Source organism: Nomascus leucogenys, chromosome 12, assembly GCF_006542625.1.
Source record: "Nomascus leucogenys isolate Asia chromosome 12, Asia_NLE_v1, whole genome shotgun sequence".
Taxonomy (NCBI): Eukaryota; Metazoa; Chordata; class Mammalia; order Primates; family Hylobatidae; genus Nomascus; species Nomascus leucogenys.
In genome coordinates this window covers 16,952,841-16,972,079 of record NC_044392.1, presented here as the reverse complement: position 1 = coordinate 16,972,079, position 19,239 = coordinate 16,952,841, and the positions used below count along the sequence as shown (strand labels likewise).

The 19,239-nt window shown below is 38.2% G+C and overlaps 1 protein-coding gene across 6 annotated transcripts in view; it reads left to right on the top strand.

Moving 5' to 3' along the window:
- Window positions 1–910: 910 nt before the first annotated feature.
- The window catches only part of SPATA6 (spermatogenesis associated 6), a 133,433-nt gene continuing 115,104 nt past the window's right edge, over window positions 911–19,239 (top strand). For 5 of the 6 annotated variants that reach the window (XM_003259006.4, XM_012511002.2, XM_030823877.1 and 2 more), the window contains exons 1-3: window positions 911–1,164; window positions 16,028–16,165; window positions 17,578–17,626. In XM_003259006.4, coding sequence (XP_003259054.3) covers window positions 1,114–1,164; window positions 16,028–16,165; window positions 17,578–17,626 — 238 coding nt within the window. In that variant the 5' untranslated portion in view covers window positions 911–1,113. The remainder of the gene's footprint in view (window positions 1,165–16,027; window positions 16,166–17,577; window positions 17,627–19,239) is intronic. The other variant, XM_030823876.1, reaches the window with a different exon arrangement.

Below are 19,239 nucleotides of genomic sequence, written 5' to 3'. Positions count from 1 at the left end.
TGTAACAAAAGTCGGGATAGTGGTTACTTCCAGGGCAAGAAAGGCAATGTAATCGTTGGGGGCATTTTTCAGGTGCTGGTAATGTTTTATTTCTTAACCGGGTGCTAGTTGTACAGGCACTGTTCACATTATTATTAAGATAAACTTCTGCATGTATAATGTATTTTGCAATACAAATGATTTTTAACACGATTGGATTGGGCAATCTCAGGTTCTTTTTATCTTTGATGGTCTATTGCCAGGCCCTTCACAGCTGGATTTAGTGTTGGCCCCTCATTGACAGTTCCACTTAAGCAATATGCATTAAGATGCATACACAGGTGAATTAGGAAAACTTGAAGGGAAAAGGGAACGCGCTAACAAAGAGAATCACAGAGTAGGAGACTAGGAGTATCAAGCCCCTCTCCTCAGGGAGGCAATTGGGGTTTAAATTGAGAGCGCCTGGGTTCCAGTCCCGGTTCCGACTTTGATTTGGGCAAGTCTCTTCTCTAATTCCCAGGATCCTCATGCTGGCTTTGTAAACTGTGCCGTGAAATTCAAATAGGAGGACTAATAATTATTATTCTTTTACAGTTGGGAAAACTGAGGCCACGGTGGGTCGCCACTAGCCCAAGGTGCCATCACCACGTTGGAACTCAGGCCTTCCCTCCGACGGCCTTACAGGAACTCCAACTCCCTGAACTGAGCACTGTCCCGTTATACAAACAGCTGCTCCCTTTCATCCGGCTTTGGGCGCAGTTTGACATCACAGAAGAGCTGCCTTGCCTCACCCCGCCCCTTCGGAAGCCCCGCCCCCTGCCCGGCTCCGCCTCGCTCGGCGTTCGTCAAGCCCCGCCTCCAGCGCTCGTTCCCGCGTGGGTGGCCCTGCAGCGCCCCGCGCGGCCTCTCTTCCGGCCCCGCCCCTCCTGGCTGCCATGACAACGAGTCTGCGCCCCGCGCTCAGCTGCTTCTCCGGCGGGACCCTGGCTGGACCGCGGGCCCCGGCCTGGGGGCCACTGCTGCCGCCGCCGCCGCCGCCAACTCGTCTCCTCCCCGTCCCCGCCCAGCCCCAGGTCTCCCGGCCTCACTCGGGCCCGCGGCCGGGGTCACTCCCCGTCGCCCCTCCCCGCACGGATGCCGAAGGTGAAGGCGCTGCAGTGCGCCCTGGCGCTGGAGATCAGCTCAGTGAGTACCGGTAGCGCCTCCCACCCTCGGCCATTGGCTCAGGGGCTCCCTCAGGTCACCTCCGAGAGCCGGGAATCACCCCCAAACCTCCTTCACCCTCCGAATCATCCCTAGGGAGCGTCGACCCCACGCCCCCTCGGTCCTGCCCTACCTCGGACTCATGATCGGCCTCCCATTCCGGCCACGCAGAGGCCTGACCCCTGCTCCGCTACGCTGGCTTCAACCCGACTTCCAACTTGCGCGCTTTCAGATCGTTCCCAAACCACTTCAGAGTTCCTTTCCTCGCTCCTAACTTTCCAGTGAGAGAGAGTGTATGTGCGCGGCGCGGGGACTTTTCATTCCTCTTCTGGGCTCCAGTTCTCTTAGAAAATTATTGCCCCCGCCTTTCCCAGGTCTGGGGGTGGGGGTCGCATGCCCTCCCGAATCCCTGCAGGCACACCACTTCAGACCGGTTTCAAACCCGCATTAATGAAGGGGCCTTTCTTTATTCTGTCTTCAAAGGAGAATTTTCACACCCAACAATTGAAATGTGTCATTGCGCAAAGTACCTTGCCTTCCCTCCCAGGGCCTTACAGGAAAAACCCAACTCCTCAGAAATCACTTCAGGCCCCTCCCGACCCCAGACCCTTCCGACATTGTGCCAGCCATTGCAAGAAAGGCCCAGTCAACTTTATGAGGGAAACTCGCCTTCTCCAAACTTGCAACCCCACCCCTTCACTCTCCAGACTTGCTCAAAAGGACGCTTTCCTCCATCCTCCTGTGGAAGTCCCGCTGGGGCAGAGAACCACAACTCATCCAGTGAAGGGGCTGGACCTCTCCATGCTGGGAGAAAACTCTATCTGCTTGTTGATCTCAGAAGACTTCCAAGGGTTTTGAACTTCTTCCCCTGCATTCTTTAGAGAACCCTCTCATTCCCCTGTTCAGAGGAATACTCCAGCTTGTCTGTTCTGGAGGAAATCTCCAAAAGACCCTTTCCACACCCGATTTTAGTCCTGCAGGCACAGACCTGTACGGAGTTTGGAACCAAAATTCACCATTCGGTCTCTTCACTCCTTCTTACTCAATATGTCTTCTTATGTATATTGTCTTCTCTTGGATCTCCTAGGAAAACTTGGGGGTTGAGGGTGCTTAAATATTTACCATTACTCTCCTGGGTGCTGCAGCCAGGAGCCCTCTGCATTTCCTTCCTGTACACCCTGCTAGCCAGGCTTCCCGCCTTTCCTGGCTGGCCTTCGTCACGTTAGAATGATGTTGCTGCAGCACAGAACTTAGACCCCTAGGAAAATCACAGGACTGTTTTAGGTCTTTTGTTAGGTCTTAAAGAAGGCAAGTGTGGGTGGGGCAGAGTGTGAGGCAGTGGTGGTGAAGTAGAAATTTTCTTGGACTCTCCCTTTATCTTCAAGCCTGCAGAGATTTTTCTCGGAAACTCCATAGCCCTAGCTTTACTTGTTTTCCTCCCAAAGCTGCCATTTTTGACAACTTTTTGTAAAGTAAAATTAGTTTAGCAAGAAGAATGCACGAAGCTTTCTCGATCCCTTGGCCCAGGACATAAGTTAGTGAAACTCCTTCAGAGTTCAGCCTTAATAGATTTTGTTGCAGGCTTCTTCCTCCTCCTGCCAACTAATGGTGTTTAGCAGTCTGGTGAGTGCAGCTGCCCGACTGGCTGGCTGCAGCTTCCCTAACGTTGCCAATACAAACTTTCTAAGAGGAAGTACTCTGTTGTAACTGATTACTGCTTGAAGGAGTCGGAGGAATAGCTACATTACTCCTATTAGTTGTATTGCAGAAAGTGAACGTGTAATTCACTGTATAGTGGAGCTTTGTTACTCATCAGAGCTGAAGAAAACGATGCAGGTGGAAATAATATTTTCCCCCAACAAACATTTAAGTCACAGAATTTTATAGTTCCGAGAAATCTTAGATGGAAATCATTGGATTCAATCCCTTTTTACAGCCAAGAAAATCGATGCTTAGCATGGCTATTATTTGTCTAGGATTGCACAACTATTTCGAAGCAGATCTGCAAAATGTTCCTGAAATTCTGAACAACAAAAGCCTTTTAAAATGGCTCTGATGCTCAGAAGGAGCAAACAAACAATGCCCCCACCCCCTACCCCGCAAAAAAAAAAAAAAAAAAAAAAACCCCACTAGCAAACATACAAGTTAAACATGTTTGATTGATTGATTAATTTGGCTTTGATTGAATAGAAAGGTTATATGACCCTAGATATTTTTAACATCTTCATTTTGATTTTAGTTTCTTGTCTATTTCCTTTTTACATTTACATAGTTCAAGACTATATAAAATGATATACTCAGAGAAGTGTTGCTTCCAGGCTCAAAACTATTTCCCACCTATACTCATCTGCTTTAAGTAACCATTTTCACTGGTTTTGATATAAACAGATAGACTCTCACATACCACACAACATATATACATATAAAATATATATCTGTTTTTATGAAATAGGTAGCATATAAACTATTCTGCACCTTGCTTTTCTTCGTTCAGTATGTCCTGGAGATCACTCTGTATCTATTAAAACTGGCATCTTTCTCCCCAACTTTTTAAATGAAATTTTTCAAACATACAGAATACTTAGAAGAATAGTTCAATGAATAACTGTAACCCATGACCATGTACATTAATTTGATTTATCTATATGTATGTGTATATTTATGTATTTTTTTTTTTGCTAAACATTGAAAGTAAATTGACATAATGATACTCCACCTGTAAGTACTTCAGCATGTGTCTTCTAAAAATAAGGAAATTAGCTGGGCATGATGACAGGCACCTGTAATTCGAGCTACTCAGGGGACTGAGGCAGGAGGATTGCTTGAGCCCAGGAGTTTGAAGCTGTAGTATGCTGTGAGCACACCTGTGAGTAGCCCTGCACTCCAGCCTGGGCAACACAGTGAGACCCTGTCTCTGAAATAAATACATAAATAAATAAAATTAAAAAATGAGATTGTTCTGTATAATCCCAACACCATTATTACACCTAAGATAATTGGTGAGAAATTCTTAATATTTAGTTCATATTCAAGTTTTTCTGGTTGTCCCAAACATGGATTCCATAGTTAACTTTTTCAAACCAGGGTCCAGTCAAGGTTTAGATATTGCCTTTAATCATTTGATTGATAGGTCTTTGTAGTTCACTTTAATATAGAGCAGTTCTATCTTTTTTATTCCCACAGTGTTCCTTTTTTTTCCTCAGTTGGTTTTGGTCAATTCATACACTCATGTCACCATCACCCAGATTAAGATTTAGAACACTTCCATCACCCCTCACAATTCCCTTGTTCCCCTTTCAGGTCCATTCCAGACAGAACTGCTTTCCAGAGAGAAATAAGTATACGAGGTGATGGAAATATTAATTAGCTTGAATTAATCATTTCACAGTGTATATACATGTAGCAAAACATCACTTTGTACAGTGTAAATATATGTAAGTTTTGACAAAAAAGAATGGCTAAATATGTCGTGGTATATACATACAATAGAATACTACTCCACAATTCAAAGGAACTACTGATAGAACCAACAACATGGATGAATCTCAACAACATGCTGAGCAAAAGAAATCAGATACTAAATATCACACACTATGTGGCTCCAATGTGAAGTTTAAGTACTGGCAAACTAATCCACAGTGATAGAAATTGGAATAGTGTACACACACACACCCTCGCACACACACCTACCACATTTTCTTTATCCATTCATTCATCACTGGACACTTAGGTTGCTTCCATATCATGAGTATGGTGAATAATGCTGCAATGAATATGAGAGTGCAGATCTCTTCCATATACTAATTTCCTTTGGATACATACCCAGAAGTGAGATTGCTGGATTATATGGTAGTTCTATTTTTAATTATTTGAGGAAATTTTTCTTTTTTTAAATTATTTGAGGAAATATGCTTTTTATAATGGCTCTTCTAATTTACATTTGTACCAATGGTGTACAAGGGTTCCCCTTTCTCCACATTCTTTCCAACAATTTTTTGAATTTACTATAGTAGTCATTCTAACATGTGCGACGGCATATCTTATTGTAGTTTTGATTTGCAGTTCCCTGATGATTGGAGATGGTAAGCACCTTTTCATACACCTGTTGGCCATTTGAGATACCTAGTCAGACCTCTTGCCCATTTTTAAAATTAGGTTTTTTGTTTTCTTGCTATTGAGTTGTTTGGGTCCTTACATATTTTGGATATTAACCCCTTATCAGATTTTCTCCATTCTGTATGTTTACTGTTAGTGGTTTCCTTTGCTGTGCAGAAGCTTTTTACTCTGATGCTATCCATTCTCTTGTTGATGGTTGTTTGGGTTGTTTCCAGGTTATGGTGGTTATTGGATAATACTACTATGAATATTCATTCTTGTAAAAATCTTTTTGTGGACATTACCTTTTGAACATACTTAGCTCAGTTATAGAATAGCTCATGTTGTATTATTTCCTGATTTTTTCTTCTTTTTGTGGTGACATTCAATTTTTTCCCAATTTGTATAAACTGGAAACTAGGTGTTATCTCTAATTGCCTGTTGAAAGTTGCAATCTCATTCTTCTCTACCCCTTCCATGCTTATTTTTTGCTGAAGTTTTGTGTTAGTGGTAATCTCATCTGTGTAATACTTTAGTAATATGAAAGTAAAAACATAGAAAGGTTTGGATGTGTTACACAACATTTTATGTTGCCCAACAGAGCCATATGACATGAGAGAAAATATATTGCTAAGAGGAAAGTGTGACTTTTCTCAATGAATCTTTGGAGAATGATATGGTATGCTAAGTAACTTGTTTTTAAAGAGCATCAAAAGAATTATATTTTCCATCACCTACATTTTAAATCTTTAAAACATTTTATCTTTGATGGGAAGAAGTATTATTGCTGATTTATCTCTTTACCTTCTTTTTATATTTAATATTTCAATTTTTATGAGCTTATTTGGGAAAATAGAATGAGGATATTGGAGCCATTTCAAATGTAGTTCAACCTAATAGAATATTGGCTGTAGGGTTTTCATTTATTGAGTTAATGCAGTTCCCTTCTATTCTAATTTTAAAAAATCTCGAATGTTGAGTTATTTGGGATGTTTTTTTTAATCCAGTGAAATTATTATATAATATTGCTTTCATAGTCTGTAAAAAAAAAATGACACTTTTTGATGTTGAACTATTCCCATTCCTGTGATAAGTTCTTTTAAGTCAGGATGTACAGTTTTTACTCTATTTTGCTGGATTTGATTGGCTAATTTTTTATTTAGGATCTTTTATTTGTATTTGTAGAGAAATTTTAGCTTTATGAGTCAAATACTTTTTTTCACTTATTTTTAAAACATTTATTTTGAAATATTTCAGACATATAGGAAGTTATAGAGTAACATTTAATGAACACCTGTGTACCCATCCAAGTGAAGCGTCCTGTAAATCTCTGCCTAATAAAATCCCTTTTTCCTTCTTCTTTTTGGCTAATCGGTATCCTGAATTTTGTATTTACCACTCCTCTGCAATTTGCAATATTTTTTCTCATTGTAATATCTGCCTTTAAGGCACTTGATTTACTTCCAGTTGCTGTTTAACTGGCATCTCAAAGGTATTGATAATGTTTTAAAATCATTTGGCTCTAAATATTTTATAATTTTTATTATGATTTCTACTTTAGCTTATGAATTATCTAGGACTTGTTTTAATTCCAAGATGCATAAGATTTACGTGTGTGTAACACTCTCCCATACTCATACTCTCCCCCCTACCTATACACACGCATACCTACACATATACATATATATTATCTTTTATTGTGGTATTTTAATGAATTGCATTGGGGTCATGTATTAGGGTTCTCCAGAAAAACAGAACCAGTAGGATACACTATATAGTTATTTAATAGGGAATTTATTATGGGGATTGGCTCACTTGATTATGACGGCTTTGCAGTCCCATGACATGCTGCCTGCAAGCTGTCTGCAATCTGCAGAACCACGGAAGCTTGGTGATGTAATTCAATCTGACTACAAAGGCCTGAGAACCAGGTGTAAGTCTTGGAGTCTGAAGGGATGAGAACCTGCAGTTCTGTTATCCAAGGGCAGGAAAAGATGGATGTCCGAGCTCAAGGAGAGAGAGCACATTTGCCCTTAATCTGACCTTTTGTTCTATCCTTGCCCTCAACAGATGGTATAATCCCTGCCCACATTGGTGAGGGTGGTCTTTGTTACTCAATCTGCTGATTCAAATACTAATCTCTTATGGAAACATCCTCACAGACACACCAAGAAATAATGTTTACCAGCTACTTGCGTATCCCTTAACCCAGTGAAGTAGATACATAAAATTAACCATCATAGCTAGTGAACAAGGTCTCTGTGATATTATGTTTGTTATTTCCTTTGTGTCCTGATACTTATCCAGTTGTTGTGAATGCTCTCTACTTGCTTAAAATAATATATAATCTCATTTGTTGGATGTACGGCTCTGTCATTTTCACATCCATCTTACTTATTCTGAAATTCAATTATGGAATTGAATTTTTTGTCTGCATGATCTACCCGTTTGTAATGGAGACATATTAAAATCTTCACTGATTATGTATTTTCACTTTATCCTTGATGTAATTCAGTACACTGTGATGTATAGAGCTGTGGATGTATTTGTTTATTCTGTTTTGCACTGGGTGTATGCTTTCCACTTGAGAATTTAAGGTTTTCTGTAGTTCTTGAAAATTCTTAGCTACCATATTTTTGAGTATTGTTTTTCTGCTGTTTTCTCCTGTCTTAACTTCTGGCAGTACTATTAGATATGTGTTGGAACTTTTATCTATTCTCAATGTTTCTTAAGAGCTTTATTTATTATTCTTTAAATTTATCAGGCAACCCTTGAACCAGAACAGGTTCAGAGAGGCTCCTAAATGCTTTTTTTTTTAAACATAAAAAAACTTCTTGTTTTTAGAGAATTCTTCAATATTAAATTTGTACTTAATAATTTAAAATTTATCTCCTCTAAATTTTTAACCTAATTGACTAAATTTTCCAAAATTCTCATTTAGTCTCTCTTTTTAAATATCTGCCAATTTTCATTCTTACCGGTATATATTGACTTTATATTTTGTGACTTTGCTTAATTTCCCTATTATTTCTAGTATCACATTTTGCAGTAGGTCACAACTAAGATGTTTGAAAATACATTGTTTTGCCGGGCGCGGTGGCTCAAGCCTGTAATCCCAGCACTTTGGGAGGCCGAGGCGGGCGGATCACGAGGTCAGGAGATCGAGACCATCCTGGCTAACATGGTGAAACCCCGTCCCTACTAAAAATACAAAAAATCAGCCGGGCGTGTTGGCGGGCGCCTGTAGTCCCAGCTACTCGGGAGGCTGAGGCAGGAGAATGGCGTGAACCCGGGAGGCGGAGCTTGCAGTGAGCCGAGATCGTGCCACTGCACTCCCGCCTGGCGGACAGAGCAAGACTCTGTCTCAAGAAAAAAAAAAAAAAAAAAGAAAATACATTGTTTTACTTCTTCCTTTTCAACCTGTGTGCCTTTTATTTCTTTCATTTCCAAATATCTTTTTCTTGTACTTCTGCACTGGCTGGAACCTATGGTGCATTGTGGTATAGAGGCGTTGAGAGTGGACATTCTTCTTTTTCAGTTGAGGAAATTTCCTTCTGAGTTTGCTGAGAACATTTATTATGAATGAGGCTTAAATTTTGTCAAATGCTTTTTTTCCAAACAGAAAATGAATTAAAAGAATTTTGAAGATTTAATGCTGTAATATACCTTTTAGAAGTGATTTAATAAGCCTGGTGCAGTGGCACATGCTTGTAATCCCAGTGCTTTGTGAGGCTGAGGTGGGAGGATCACTTGAGCCTAGGAGTTTGAGACCAGTCTGGGCAACATAGTGAGACCCCATCTCTGAAAAAACAATTAGGCAGGCATGGTGGCACCTGCTTGTAGTCTTAGCCACTTGGGAGTTTGAGGTGAGAGGATTGCTGGAGCCCAGGAGTTTGAGGCTGCAGTGAGCTATGGTCACGCCACTGCATTCTAGCCTGGGCAACAGAGCAAGGCTTCATATCTTAAAAAAAAAAACATGACTTCATTACATCCCACAAATTTTGATACGTTGCGTTTTCATTTTTATTCAGTTGGAAGTTTTTTTTCTAATTTGTCTTATAATTTCTTCTTTGACCTCTGAGTGATTTAGGACTCTATTATTTAATTTCCAAATATTTAGGTATTTTTTTCAGATATTTTCCCATTATTGATTTCTAGTTTAATTTCATTCTGGTTAGAGAATATACTCTGCATGATTTTTAAAAAAATATTTATGTCCTTTTATGTTGATTGAGACTTGTTTTATGACTCACAGTATCATCTATCATGGTGAATGTTTTTATGTGCCCTTGGAAAAAAATATGTGTATCCTTCTGTTGTTGGATGAAGTACTCTATAAATGTCATTTAGGTCAAATTGGTAAATATTGCTTATATCATCTATATCTTTAATGATTACTTGACTGCTTATTTTTGTCAGTTATTGAAAGGGAAGTATTGAAATTCAAATGCATAATTTTTTGCTTTATTTACTTTGACACTGTATAATTAGATGCTATTATATTTAATTTAATTTGATTATGTTAGTAAATCAAACTTTTAATCAATATGAAATGTTCCACTTTATCCTTGGTGATTTTTCTCTTTCTGAAGTCTACTTTATGTCATATTAACATAACTACCCCAGCTTTTATGATTAGTAATTGGATGATAGATCTTTTCCCTCATTTCACTTTTATCCTTAGTCTATCTTTTTGAAGTTGCAATATTATTCACATCTATGAAATGGTCTTTTTTTTTTTTTTTTTTGATATGGAGTCTCGCACTATTGCCTAGGCTGGTGTGCAGTGGCGCGATCTTGGCTCACTGCGACCACTGCCGCCTCCGGGGTTCAAGCAGTTCTCCTGCTTCAGCCTCCCGAGTAGCTAGGATTACAGGTGCCTGCCACCACGCCCAGTTAAGTTTTTGTATTTTTAGTAGAGATGGGTTTTCACTATATTGGCCAGGCTGGTCTCGAACTCTGGACCTCATGATCCACCTGCCTCATCCTCCCAAAGTGCTGGGATTACAGGTGTGAGCCACCAGACCCGACTGAAATGTTCCCTTTTAAAGTGTACAATTTAGTAAATTTTAGTATATTCACAAAGTTGTGCAAAAATCACTACTAATTTCAGAACATTTTCGTCACCATATAAAAAAATCCTGTATCTGTTAGTAGTCATTCCCTATTCTTCCTCTCCCACCAGCCCCTGGATCTAATTCCCATATCTGTAGATTTGCCTATACTGGACATTTCTATAAATGGAATCAAACAATATGTGGCCTTTTGTATCTTACTTTTTTTACTTAGCATAATGCTTTTAAGGTTCATCCCTGTTGTAGCATGTATCAGTACTTTATTTCTTTTTATGGTGAATAATATTTCATTGTATGGACATACCATATTTTGCCTATCCATTAATCAGTTTGTTAGAGTAGACCGCCAGAAATGAGCAGGCAGTGTTGCCCCTGGGAAAAGAAGTCCTGGATACTCTGCCCACTGACAGTCAGCAAAAAAGACAGCAAAAAAGATTGGCTACACCTGGCCTTGTGCTTTTAAAACTTTTTTCACTTAACATAATGCTTTTAAGGTTCATCCAATGTACATGGTACATTGTTGTAGCATGTAATAGTACTTTATTTCTTTTTATGGCCAAAAAAATAGTTGGATCATAGTTTTGAATCTGTTCTGCCGATCTATACCTTTTGGTTGGAGTGTTTAGTCAATTTATCTTTAATGTAACCATAGATAAGATTTACTTGTGTCATTTTGTCATTTGTTTTCTGTGACTACTTTGTCTGTTCCTCCATTATTGCTTTTTTTGTGTTAATTATTTTTTAGTGTGCCACTTACATTTTCTTTTCTTTAAGCTGTATTTTTAAAGTTACTTTCTTAGTGCTTGTCTGGGGTTTACAATTAGCATCTTAATTTATAATCTAGTATGGATTAATACTAACTTATTTTCACTATTACATAAAACCTTTGCTTCTATTTTGTTCTAGTCTCCCTCCCTTCCTTTATATTATTCTCATACAAATTACATTTTTATAAATATAAGTACACCAGCACAGTTTTATAATTGTTGCTTTCTGTAATTGTCTTTGAAATAAAATAGGAGAAACAAGAGAAAAATGCATTTACACTGTTTTTATATTTACATAGTTTCATTTACTGTTGTTTTTTTTTTTTTTAATGTGGATATGAGCCTATGTTTAGTATTCTTTCATTTCAACCTGAAAGATTCTCTTTAAGTATTTTTGATAGGGAAGTTCTGCTAGTGATGAGCTATCTCAGTTTTTGTTTATTTGGGAATCACATAGTTTTAGTTCCTTTTTGAAAGAAAACTTTTGTGGGTATTGAATTACTGTTTGAAAGTTTTCTTCTGTCAGCACTTTGAGTCAGTTATCACTCTGCCTACTGGCTTCATGTCTCTGATGAGAAGTCAGCTGTTAATCTTATTGAAGATTATTGATGCCTGCTGAATCACTTCTCTCTTGTTGTTTCCAAGATTCTCTCTTCTTGAGAGTTCATTGGATTCTCTTCTTTTTTTCTTTTTTCTTTTTTGAGATGGAGTCTTGCTCTGTTGCCCAGGCTGGAGTGCCGTGGTGTGATCTTATCTCATTGCAACCTCTGTCTCCCGGGTTCAAGCAATTCTCCTGCCTCAGCCTCTTGAGTAGCTGGGATTACAGGCATGCACCACCATGCCCAGCTAATTTTTGTGTTTTTAGTAGAGATGGGTTTTCACTATGTTGGCCAAGCTGGTCTCGAACTCCTGACCTCAGGAGATCCACCCGTGTGGGCCTCCCAAAGTGCTGGGATTCCAGGCATGAGCCACCACACCTGGATAGATTATCTTCTATTGAAAGTTTATTAGGTGCACAGGTTGGAGTTCTTTGATCTTTTAAAAAGTTTTAAATTTTTTTTCTGTAGAGAGAGGATCTCACTATGTTGCCCAGGCTGGTCTTGAACTCCTGGCCTCAAGTTATCCTCCCTTGATTTCTTTGATCTTGTTGGATTCTTTTATTGGTTTTCTTTAAACATCAGAAGATTTCATACATCATTTCTTGTGATATCCTTTCTGAGGCTCCCATTCTATTTATTTTACTGCGCTTAGTGGTATCCCATAGGTCTGAAACTCTGTTCATTTTTCCTTCTGTTAATCAAACTGGATAATCTTAATTGACATATTTTCAGGTCCCCTTATTCTTTCTTCTGACAGCTCATATCTCCTCTTGAACTTCTCTAGTGAATTTTTAATTTAATTTTGGCACTTTTTTAACTCTAGAATTTTTATTTGGTTCTGTTAAAAATTTTTACCTCTTTATTGATATTTCTTATTTGATGAGACAGCATTGCCATACTTTCATTTACATCATTAGACAAGATTTCCTTTAGTTCTTTGTATTATTTATTTATTTATTTTTGAGACGGAGTCTCGCTCTGTCACCCAGGCTGGAGTGCAGTGGCGCGATCTCGGCTCACTACAAGCTCTGCCTCCCCCGTTCACGCCATTCTCCTGCCTCAGCCTCTCCAAGTAGCTGGGACTACAGGCGCCCGCCACCACACCCGGCTAATTTTTTGTATTTTTAGTAGAGACAGGGTTTCACCATGGTCTCGATCTCCTGACCTCATGATCCACCCGCCTCGGCCTCCCAAAGGGCTGGGATTACAAGCGTGAGCCACCGCGCCTGGCCAGTTTTTTGTATTATTTATAATAGATTTCAGATCTGTGTTTAGTGAGCCCAACTTCTGGGCTTCCTCAGGGACAGTTTTTATTGACTGCTCTTTTTTTTTCCCCCATGTATAGGCTGTGCTTCCTATTTCTTTGCATGTTGCAATTTTTGTTGAAAATTGGACTTTTTAAATTATGTGGGACTGTGTAAATCAGAGCTGCCTCCCTTTCTCCTGAGTTTGTTATTGTCTGGTATTATTGTTTTTTGTTTGTTTAATTAACTTCCTGAACTAACTCTGTAAAATCTGTGATCTTTGTCATGTGTAGCCACTGATGGCTTTGCTCAATTAGCTTTATGGTCTCCTAAAGATTGGCCTTCTATTTCCTTAAATGTTTGAACCAAGAGGTCTTTCAGCCATTGTCAAGGTTCTCTGTGTATATGTTGGGGTATGCTTTCTGTCCCCTGGCAGCCATTTACAACTCTGCCTTAGCCTTCACTTCCAACTTTCTCAAAGCCTCAAGGTCAGCCAGAGGTGAAGGGTTATGGCTTTCTCAGGTCATTTCTGGGCACATGAACAGCTTTGCACATGTGCATGCTCTTCTAAATTGCCAAGTCTGTGTCATAGCTTGTCAAGGTGATTTAAGTCAACCACCTTGCTAGGTATTTTCTACTTGTCCCATCTGATTTCTTTTAACCTCCCTTTTCTGGCTTTCTTTTTGGAAAGCTGCTGGGTGTTCTTTTAAGAGATAGCAGAATTTGTAGAATTGTAGATGAAAAAAACAACACCTTCTTGCATATGTTACAAATTGGATAGAGACTCAGCAGTTTCCAGTGAGGACAATTAGAGCAGTACTGTCCAGAAAAAATATAAGAGCCTCAAATTTGAGGCAAGGATGTAATGTTAAATTTTCTAATAGCTACATTTAAAAAAGTTAAAGTAGTAGGCCAGGCGCGGTGGCTCATGCCTGTAATCCCAGCACTTTGGGAGGCCGAGGTGGGCAGATCACAGGGTCAGGAGATTGAGACCGTCCTGGCTAACACGGTGAAACCTCGTCTCCACTAAAAATACAAAAAATTAGCCGGGCGTGATGGCGGGTGCCTGTAGTCCCAGCTACTTGGGAGGCTGAGGCAGGAGAATGGCGTGAACCTGGGAGGCGGAGCTTGCAGTGAGCCCAGACCGTGCCACCATACTCCAGCCTGGGCAACAGAGAGAGACACTGTCTCAAAAAAAAAAAGAAAAACACAAAACAAAAAAGTTAAAGAGGTAGTCAAAAGTAATAATATGTTTTATTTAAATCAGTGTATTCAAAATATCCTTTCAACATGCAATTAATATAACAGTTATTAATGAAATATTTTACAGATTTTTTTTACTGAGTCTTAAAAATCCATTGCATATTTTACACTTACAGCCCTTCTTAAGTTAGACTAGCTATATCTCTGGGTGTAATTGGCTAGTGCCTACCGTTTTGGACAGCACAGATTTAGAGGGAATCTAAGACGGTTTTAGTTTTAATGAGGCAAAGCAAGAAATGAACCTTATGGACAGAATGAGATTTGCTGAGGACCCTGGTTTTAACGATCAATTGGGAATATATTAGAGCAAAAGTGGAACATAGAGTAAGAGGGAGATGGAGTCAAATAGCTGGCAGAGAAGATAATTAGTATATACAAAAGGATGTGAAGTATTTGTCATTTATTCAGTGTAATAGTGTGGTAAGATGGCAGGTTATATGGTTTTTAATCTAATAATTGTGATAGTATTAATGAATGTTCTGTCAAGCACTGCTGTAAGCACTTTGAATATATTAACTTATTTAATCTTATGACTCATTTACTTTGTGACCTCAAGTTAGTAGATCACTTTAACTTTCCTGGGGCTCTGTTTATTTCACATATAAAAAACTCAAAGCTAGACTAGATAATCTCTATGCTTTTTCTTAATACTGAAAGTCTGTATCTTTGGATACAATGATGAGGAAAAGAAAATTTCTGTCCTTAGGAAATTTATGATCAAGAGGTGATATGTACCCTCTTAATTAAAGTGCGTGTACACAATAATTTGTACCATGATTACAAAATGCTACAGAAATTTAAGACATACTTACTTGCATATAGTAAGTTCATAATAAATGTTTGAATTAGGTTGAATTGAATAATGGTGAATCAAGAGAAATTTTGTGTAGGAGATGTTCATTGATGTATGTCTTGGCAGGTGGTAGGAATAAATGAGGAGGAGATGGAATGGAGTAGTAAGGAGTTACTGCTCCTTACATTGTATTATATTATGTTACATTATACGATGATGAAAGAACATGAGTCAAGAAAAGAGAACAACAAAAAATATACTTTGAATGTGTTGTTGGGAGTGTTGGGTAATATTATATTGGACTCAAATCTTAGAGAGCCTTTAATACCCTGCTAAGGGTGTGGTTGATCACTGGCAATAGAATATGGTAGGTACTGGAGAGACTGTGCCATGTGTTATTTAATAACCACACATTTTTTTGCCTATATTTTCTGTCAATCACAATGAGGATAGTTAAGTGCAATTTAATATGTAAAAAGTCCTTTCTTGGGCTAGAAACTTTAAATTTATTAGCTTTGAAACTTTGTCATATTGCTTTTGATGAAGGTATCTATGGACTGTGATTTTGGGTGATAGAAGTCAGATTTGTGGTTTTTATCGGAGTTTTTTTTTAATTCTCTAATATAATGTTTTATTTCTGCTGAGTGTTAATCTTTTGTGATTAAATGATGCTGAATAACTTTATGTCAGCATTCACCATAAAGTGGGAGCCTCAGGCTGACTGTTTAAAACTATTAGTGTCTGTCCCAAGAGCTAGTACATAGAACTTCAAATGTGGCACAAGTAACCAAATGGAAAATCGTAGTTTTCTCAGAGGGATGGAAGTTATAAAAGCATTTCATTTAACTCTGTAAACACTAGTCTCTGTCTCTCTCTCTTTATTTGTGAGTGTTTTTTATTAGGTTACCAGACTAATTTTTTTATGTAATATTTGATAATAAGTTATTTTAGTAGGATAGTTCAGGGAATTTATAAAGTAGTTACATCCATTTTATCTAATTTCTTTCAGGTAACTTGCCCAGGAGTCGTGCTTAAAGACAAAGAGGACATCTATCTTAGCATCTGTGTGTTTGGCCAATACAAAAAGACACAATGTGTCCCAGCCACTTTTCCCCTGGTCTTCAATGCCAGAATGGTGTTTGAAAAGGTGAGTTCAAATATTAGATCAAGTATTAACAAACAACAAATCAAAGTGGTTCCAATTTTTGAATAAAAGCCTATAACACAAATTATTACTGTTGACTGTGTGCTTTGGTTTAATTCAAAAGGACATTTGTAACCTAAGTCTGGAAGCTTGAAAATTTGCATTAAATATGCATTGAATCAGTTGCCTTTTTTCCTTGATTAGCTTATTCCTAAAATTGATTTAGTGGACTTTGTGTAACATAGAATCTTGATTTCTAAATAATGATTTTCATAAAAAGAGAGCAAAGTCATTAATAGATAAGAATATATCAGCCGTGCGTGGTGGCTCATGCCTGTAATCCCAGCACTTTGGGAGGCCGAGGCGGGTGGATCACCTGAGGTCAGCAGTTCGAGACCAGTCTGGTCAACATGGGGAAACCCTGTCTTTACTAAAAATACAAAAAATAGCCAGGTGTGATGGCATCTGCCTATAATCCCACTTACTCGGGAGGCTGAGGCAGGAGAATTGCTTGAACCTGGGAGGTGGAGGTTGCAGTGAGAGGAGATAGCACCATTGCACTCCAGCCTGAGTGACAGAGCGAGATTCCATCTAAAAAAATATATATATATATATGATATTTTACTTATGACTGTTTCTTCATACTTCTTTCTATAAGTCTTTTTTTTCCCCCTAAAACTGCAGCTTTTGGTTAATTATGACCAATTGTGTTTCTTACTTTTTAATTTCCTTCTTTCTCACCTTCTTTCCTTCCTTCTTGCCTTCCTTCCTTCCCTTTTTCCTTCTTTCTTTTGTTCTTTTTCTCCAGAACCTACTCTATTCTGTGGACTTTTCTAGGCACTGAGGACATATGGTAAACAAGGCAAAATCCTCCCCTCTGGGAGCTTTCATTGTAATAGGGAAAACAGATAATAACCAGATAAATATGTGAATAATTTTAGGTAGTGATAAGTGCATGAAGAGAATAATGGGCGGGTAAGGGGATTTGGGGGAATGTCTATTTTAAAAGGTGGTCAGAGAAGGCAATAACATTTAAACTGAGCTTGAATTATGAGACTATATTACTCTTATTTGAAGGTCTAGGGGAAGAGCATTCTAAGCAGAGGAATAACAAATATAAAGGCTTGTAGTTGAAAATAATCTTGATGGGTTGGAGGAACACCAAGAAGACCTGGTATGATCATGGTAACAGGAGGAAGAATGCTAGCAGAGGAAGTTGGAGACGGAGGCAACACAAGCTATAAAGGTTATTTGTAGAATCTTTTGTAGTGATGGGAAGCAGAGAGGAACTGATAGTTCTCAATAATGTCAAAAGTTTCTGTGATTGTGAAAGGAATGATATTTTGGGGATGAGGGGAGAAAAAATAGTCATATATATCTTCCTTCCTGCCTCTCCCTATATCTTCTCACTATAGGTGTTCCCGGAAGCAGTAGATCCTGGAGATGTGGTTACACAGCTTGAATGTAAGTTTTTTAACTTTTAAATTCCTGATTCTAAGACATTTTAGGATTTATTATCCTTATGATCTTTAATCTTAGGTTAAATAAAAGTTTAAAAGGGGTTAGTAGAACTTTAAAAATCTTGAGCTGAGACTTTTTAATACTTTTTAGAATTTCAGAATATTCCTGGAAATAATAAAAGATATATATGCTGCAGAGAGGCTGAGAATTATTTCTTTTTTTGTGTGTTTGGTCTGTGGAAAACAGAGACTTATTTAAACTTTTTATTGATTAAGATGATATGGGGTGTTTGTGGTATAATGATAGAGATTCATGTTAGGTGAGATTTTTCCCTCAAACAGAAATATGTCTTCAACTTCAGTGTATTTCAAGTCAAGAGAGTGAATAATAGATCAAAGTAATGGTAGCTTAAAATACATGCTTTTGCACTTTACGTGGCATTCATTACATTAATAAATTATTTGAAAAATGCATTTTTTCAAGGCTCTGCATAACAAGTAAATTCTTCAAACTACTTAGAATAACTATAAAAAGATACAACTATTTGTGAGAGCAGCAATGCAAAAGTGTACACTTTTTAAGCTCTGAGTGTTAAATGAAAAGCTCCGTTAATTTATCTTTGTAATTAGAAAGGGCTCTGGGATCACCAGATTGATCTAATGTATAACTGTGGCTCAAAAGGCCAGTAAAATTGAGCATAATCATTATTAACTTTCCTTTCCATTTGGCCTCCCCTGCTGGCCCCATTGTGACTTCAGCAATGTAGAAACAAGTAGCCTGCAACATGCAAGAATCTGAGTATTAGAGGGAGGAAGAGTCTGGCCCATTGTCTCATGGAGCTTATAGTTTAGTGACTGTTCTCCAAATAACTCTTTATGGCCAATGTCAATATCTTATTTATTTTGTATAGCTGTTCTAGCCCTTGGTATTATATTTTCCACTGTGGCAGACTGGCTAGGTGGCAGTGTGGTGCTAATGGATATATGAATTTTAATATTTACTGAACATCTTGTTCAGTGTCTGGGAAATTGTGTATCTTAGAAAAAAATGAAGATAAACATTTCTCTCATTTTGAAATTTTTCTGTTAAAAAACAATGTCTTTTTTGTCCCATTTGATTTGAAATTTTGAGGCTATAAGAAGAGTACTTAGTGGTTATTATTTTTTGGAAATTTTCTTTCTTTGATTTCCCTGTTGTTTTTTTTTTCTTGGGCTCTCTTCCCAACCGCTAGTATTCCACTTTTTGGTATCCTTTTTAAATTCATCTTTCTCTGCCCTATCTTCAAATGTTAATGTTCCACTGGCTTTCTTCTCTGATCTCTTTTTATAGTTTGTTTATGGTCTCTCCTTATATAATACTCTCCAGAGACTTGGCTTCATGTATTACCTATCCTCCGGTTACTTCCATGTTAGTCTTTATCCCTGACCTCTCTAATGTGCTTTGGGATCTTTTGTCTTTTACTCCTCCCTTACTGTACTGTTTTGCAATCTTTTTTGGTTCCTTAATTTAAAAAAAAAGAGCGAGTTTATAATACCAACACTAAAAATGGAGAGAATAGTATGTGATGAAGTCCTGTGTATCTGGCACCCAGCTTCAATAATTTTTGACATTTTGCC